Here is a 4,681-nt window from a genome sequence, read left to right on the forward strand (position 1 = left end):
GAATACTTCCTAGGTATGGATTTAGGAAAAATAAGAGTGTTAGGCTATAATTTAAGTATGCAATTATTGTCTGTTATCTAGCATTGATAACAGTGCTGTATCTTTGGATTTGCTTTTGATTCAAAGTGGAAAGAATCTGTTTTGTTTTGTACTTTGGCCTATCTCAGGGAGAAGCTCAAAGCAGGGTTCCTCAAATGGATTTTTTTAATATTGAAGAGTTCATGTCAGCCCTCATTTTATGATGACTCTTCTACTTTTTTAAGCTCCCTTTTTTCTCGTTTAATCCCTCTTGAGATCTCTCTAAATAAGAGCTAAGAGCTTAGGTATTGACTTATCTAAGCCCTTTACTTCAGATTTATTGCTGCTGTGTTAGTATGCTGTGAGAATGAGAACACTCAGGTACCAAACTTCATGCTTTATTTACCCTGACTTTCTCCTGTCTGTGGGAAGTTCACATACAGGTATCGGATGGTGTAGTTTTCTGGTGGTTTAAGAATGTGCTAGATGAATGTTACCCCCTCTGTATTCTGGCTTCGATGTGGTAAGCAAGTGGCCTCCATAGTAGTCAGAACCAGAGCCCTTCGGAAGTAGACCTGATTTCCAGGGTTGTTGCGCTAACTTGATGCTGGGTTTTACTAAATTCTTTCTCTTGAAGAAGAGATCATGATGCTTTTCTTAGTTACTTGTCAGAGATTCAAAGACTCTGAAAGGGTTGGTCCCCAGGAAGACTTAGAAACTTTGCCATAAATACAGCTTTTTAGTCATGTTCCTGGTGGAAATAAGACTTCAGCAAATGTGTGTGTGTCCTCCTTGTACCTTTGGAACCTCCTGGCCAAAATCAACCGCACTCGACAGAGGTTTGCAGTCACAGGCTGCTGAATTCCTATAGGTTTTGTGGAAATTAGCTGCCCATGTAGGAAAGAAGCCCACAGGTGATGTTCTCACTGAGAAAGAAGCTGCAGGATGAACCTTATAAGCTGTAATAACTGAAAGCATATAAACAACACGAGAGTAACCCTGAATGCCTCGACCTTGGGAAGAGCTTCTACCGGAGCTCTCACAGATCTGGGCATGGCATGATCCAAGCACAAGATTCAAAGCTGCAGGAAAGCAGCGAAGTTTGGCTGCTCTCAAAATAACCTGGTCTTTCTGATGTAGTTACTTAAATGAATGCAAAATAAACATGGAGTGGTTGATTATATTTAAATGACATTTTTACCTATTCCTGGAATGATAGCAGACTGGGACGATTATTTTGGATTATGGCAAAGGTGGTAGGTAGTATGTTGCTAAAGCTTTCCCTCTATTATTCTGAGCTGTATTTTTGATAATTATTTTTTTCTAATACGATACAATAATACAAACAATATGAAATATGGTGGGGAAATGTTACAAATATTTTGTCAGATTTTAAATTTTTAAAAGTCTTCAGCTTTATTGAAAGCAATGACTAGAGTGCCTTACCAGTAGGGTGAGCAATGATGTAACAATTTACTTTTAGAAGTGCAAGTTTTTCATTGCTTTTAGACACTGTCTGTTCTTTTCCCAGGCATGACGGAAATGGTACGTAAAATTACACTGAGTCGTGCAGTGCGAACAATGCAAGATCTATTTCCTCTTGAATATAACTTCTATCCTCGATCTTGGATTCTGCCAGAAGAATTTCCCCTCTTTGTGGCTGAGGTAGATTACTTTTACTCTCAGAATAGTATAACTTGTTGGATATTGTTGCCATGTCATTCTTTAGTTTTTCATGCCTACCAGATTATTTAAAATCACACTTGGGTGCTGGGGAGGACATAAATTTTCAATGAAAAATCCAGACATAGTCTTGATGAACTGCTTTTGTTTGTTATGTTCTAGAATAAACTTTAAAAAAATTATGCTTCTCTGCAATGCCAAAGAGATGTCTGAAAATTAAACATGGTAGAACCATAAGCTCGTTCCGTGCATATTCTACTGAGTTTAAAAGGGCTGAGGTGGTTCCAGTACAGTAGTGTGTGGAGTGTGGTACTTCACCAGGTTCATTGTCACTGAAGTCTTTTTAGTCCACCCTACCTGTTCTATCCAAATCCTTCAAAACAGCATTTTGTACTGTGCATTGTTAAATATACTTGCATCTTCCTGAATAATTGTTTGTTTGAATCTCTTGTCAGACCGTTGCTTTGTTTAAATATTCAGAATGTAATAAAATGACATTCTTTTTCAGCTTTTTTTTTTTAAAATGATGCTGTGTGTTGCTGTTTGGTTCTGTTATTACAGATATTTTTTAAAATATTGTATGTGTTTGTTTTAACCCTGTCTGACTCGCTAGTGCATTCTTGTATTCTACAGTATCCTCTGATTGGAAAAGTGAGAGAAAAAGGTATGGACTTTAATAGACTTCTATACTGTGTGTTACTTATTAGATAATTACCATATCCACAAACCAATTAGATCCATGAACATCTTTTAATATATACTCTTCAAGGGTGCTAGGTCACTGCCATGGCACTGCTAGAACAGTAAGAATTAATAAAATCCCCAGTACTTCAGCCTTATTGCTGTAGATGTAAGACCAATTTTTTAAAAGGATTGTAAATTATCCAATCAATTTAGCAATGACAGGTAGTTAAGTGCAAATAACTTGGAAGTAAACTTTCAAAATGGTGCACTGGGGTTCTAGTAATGACTCTTTTGGGACTCGTGCCTGTCTCAGTTACGAGGCGCTGAGTAACGGCAGCAATGTGGGCTGTACAGCAGGTTAAATGCACAGAGCCGCACGCTGTCAGCAGGTGGCACTGCAAATAAATACTTCTCTCTGGTTGAACGGTTACTGCAGTGAAAACGATTCGGTTTTTGTTCCAAGAATAACAGATGTCCAGTAACACACTCCTAGGAGTTTCCTTTGCATATGTTCTTCCATCTGTGTTTGAGAAAAAGCATAGTTCTTGTTATCAAACATTATATTTTATGTTGTAAGAGTTTGTGTTCTACTTAACGCAAGTTGTAATGTAACCCCTCCAAAACAAGAAAAAATGCAAAACAAAAAATTCCAAATCCACTGTGAACCATAAATGGTTCAGAACGCTTTTTGCTTGCAGCTTCACGAGTTCTCAGTAGGAGTTCTTGTCTTTTCTGTTGTTTATTTGTTCATATGTGGTTTTTTTTGCTTTACAACCAAGGGACCCTAATGCTGCTGAAAATGTCAGCTCTCTGAGACTGAATTTGCATCTTATTCACAAACAAAGTACAAACAAGTACAATACAGCATTGGCAGTGCCTGCACGTTAAACATACCCCTGTAGCAACTGGCATACACTTGAATATGTGAATGCCATGTGTACATTTGTCTGAGCAAAAGATGATTTAGCCATCTTGGGTACTTCTGGAAGTAAAGTTGTATTGTCGTGGGCTGCAACTACTAAATACGTAGCTCTAGATACGTCACGCTGAAACTCATGTTGCTGTACCTTTGCTATTGCTAGTATTCAAGCCCTTTAGGGCATAGTTAATTACCAAAGTCACAAATTCTGTGTCAGGGTAGGTGTAGGTTAGACATGAGAAGATGGTTTGGTGCTGTGTGTAGTACAGGATTTTGTCGCAAAGGGCTGGACTGAGAAAGGAACACCTATGAGATTTCGCCTGTGATAGAAATGTCTACTGAAAGAAGAAACTCCTTGAGAATTTAAATCTCACTGCCTCCTCCTGAAGCACTACAACGTTGCAAAACAACTTGTCTTTCAGATATTCTTATTGTGCCTCACTTCTGTAGACATGATTGTGAACTTTTATCATATATTTATATCAATAACTAAATCAAATACTGTCAGTTTTTCTCATTTTCCACTATACCTAAATCCAGGTAGAAAACACTAGAGCTAATCTAAGATTAATCTTCTGTGCCTCAAAAGCCAGTAACTGATGAGAAAGCAGGACTCTTGAGTTTGTTGTGGATGTACTTCGTATTGGGAAATACCAACAAAATCATAGTTCCCTTAGTGTCATTTGTTTTGAAATGAAATTATAGGTATTTTTAACAACGGCTTAAAACTTCATTTTACTAAGTAAACATATACTTAGCTATTTTCAGTACTCACCTCTTCTTTACCTTATAAAACATTTTGTGCTAATGTGTCACCATAACAGAAGATGAATTACAGATAAGCAAATCTCTCAGGTGATCACCCCTTCACTACCAGAGAGGAATCTGTTGGAATCTGTGTGCTAAGAACTTATTTCTAGTAAGAAATTACAATTTCAGAAAAGTAGCTTGGGATTCAAACCAGGGCCTTGATTGCTCTCGTATTTCCTTTTGTGTTGTCTGTGAGAATGACGAATAGGCCTAGTATGATTGATTTTTAATAAGAATCTAATTTGGATAGTCTAATTTCCAGCACACTGTATGTTTGGTGGTTTAATCAGGTTTTCAGCTTTTGGATACCTTTTAGGCATAGACAGGCTTTGCGCTGTCAAATCTTAGAGCCTGTTATGTGCATTTTTTTTCAGAACACTGTATTTATTTAGCCCGTGTCTCCTTTTGAAAGCCAAACCTGCAACTGGATCAGATTTTCATACCATTAGACATCATACATTCCTCTTGCTGTTGACTGTAAACAGTTAACATGTTTTTAAAGATAATTTCCTTCTGTCAAGCTGAGTACACAGAAATATCTCATTTCATATCAACTAGTTTTCCCTA

At 37.3% G+C, this 4,681-nt stretch overlaps 1 protein-coding gene across 1 annotated transcript in view; it reads left to right on the top strand.

Annotated features, from left to right (window-relative positions):
* TTLL11 (tubulin tyrosine ligase-like family, member 11) overlaps positions 1-4,681 on the top strand; it is a 13,132-nt gene that overhangs the window by 1,012 nt on the left and 7,439 nt on the right. Inside the window, exon 3 of the mRNA XM_010285250.1 lies at positions 1,550-1,683. Coding sequence (XP_010283552.1) covers positions 1,550-1,683 — 134 coding nt within the window. The remainder of the gene's footprint in view (positions 1-1,549; positions 1,684-4,681) is intronic.

This window comes from Phaethon lepturus, unplaced genomic scaffold (genome assembly GCF_000687285.1).
Source record: "Phaethon lepturus isolate BGI_N335 unplaced genomic scaffold, ASM68728v1 scaffold57274, whole genome shotgun sequence".
NCBI classification, from domain to species: Eukaryota; Metazoa; Chordata; class Aves; order Phaethontiformes; family Phaethontidae; genus Phaethon; species Phaethon lepturus.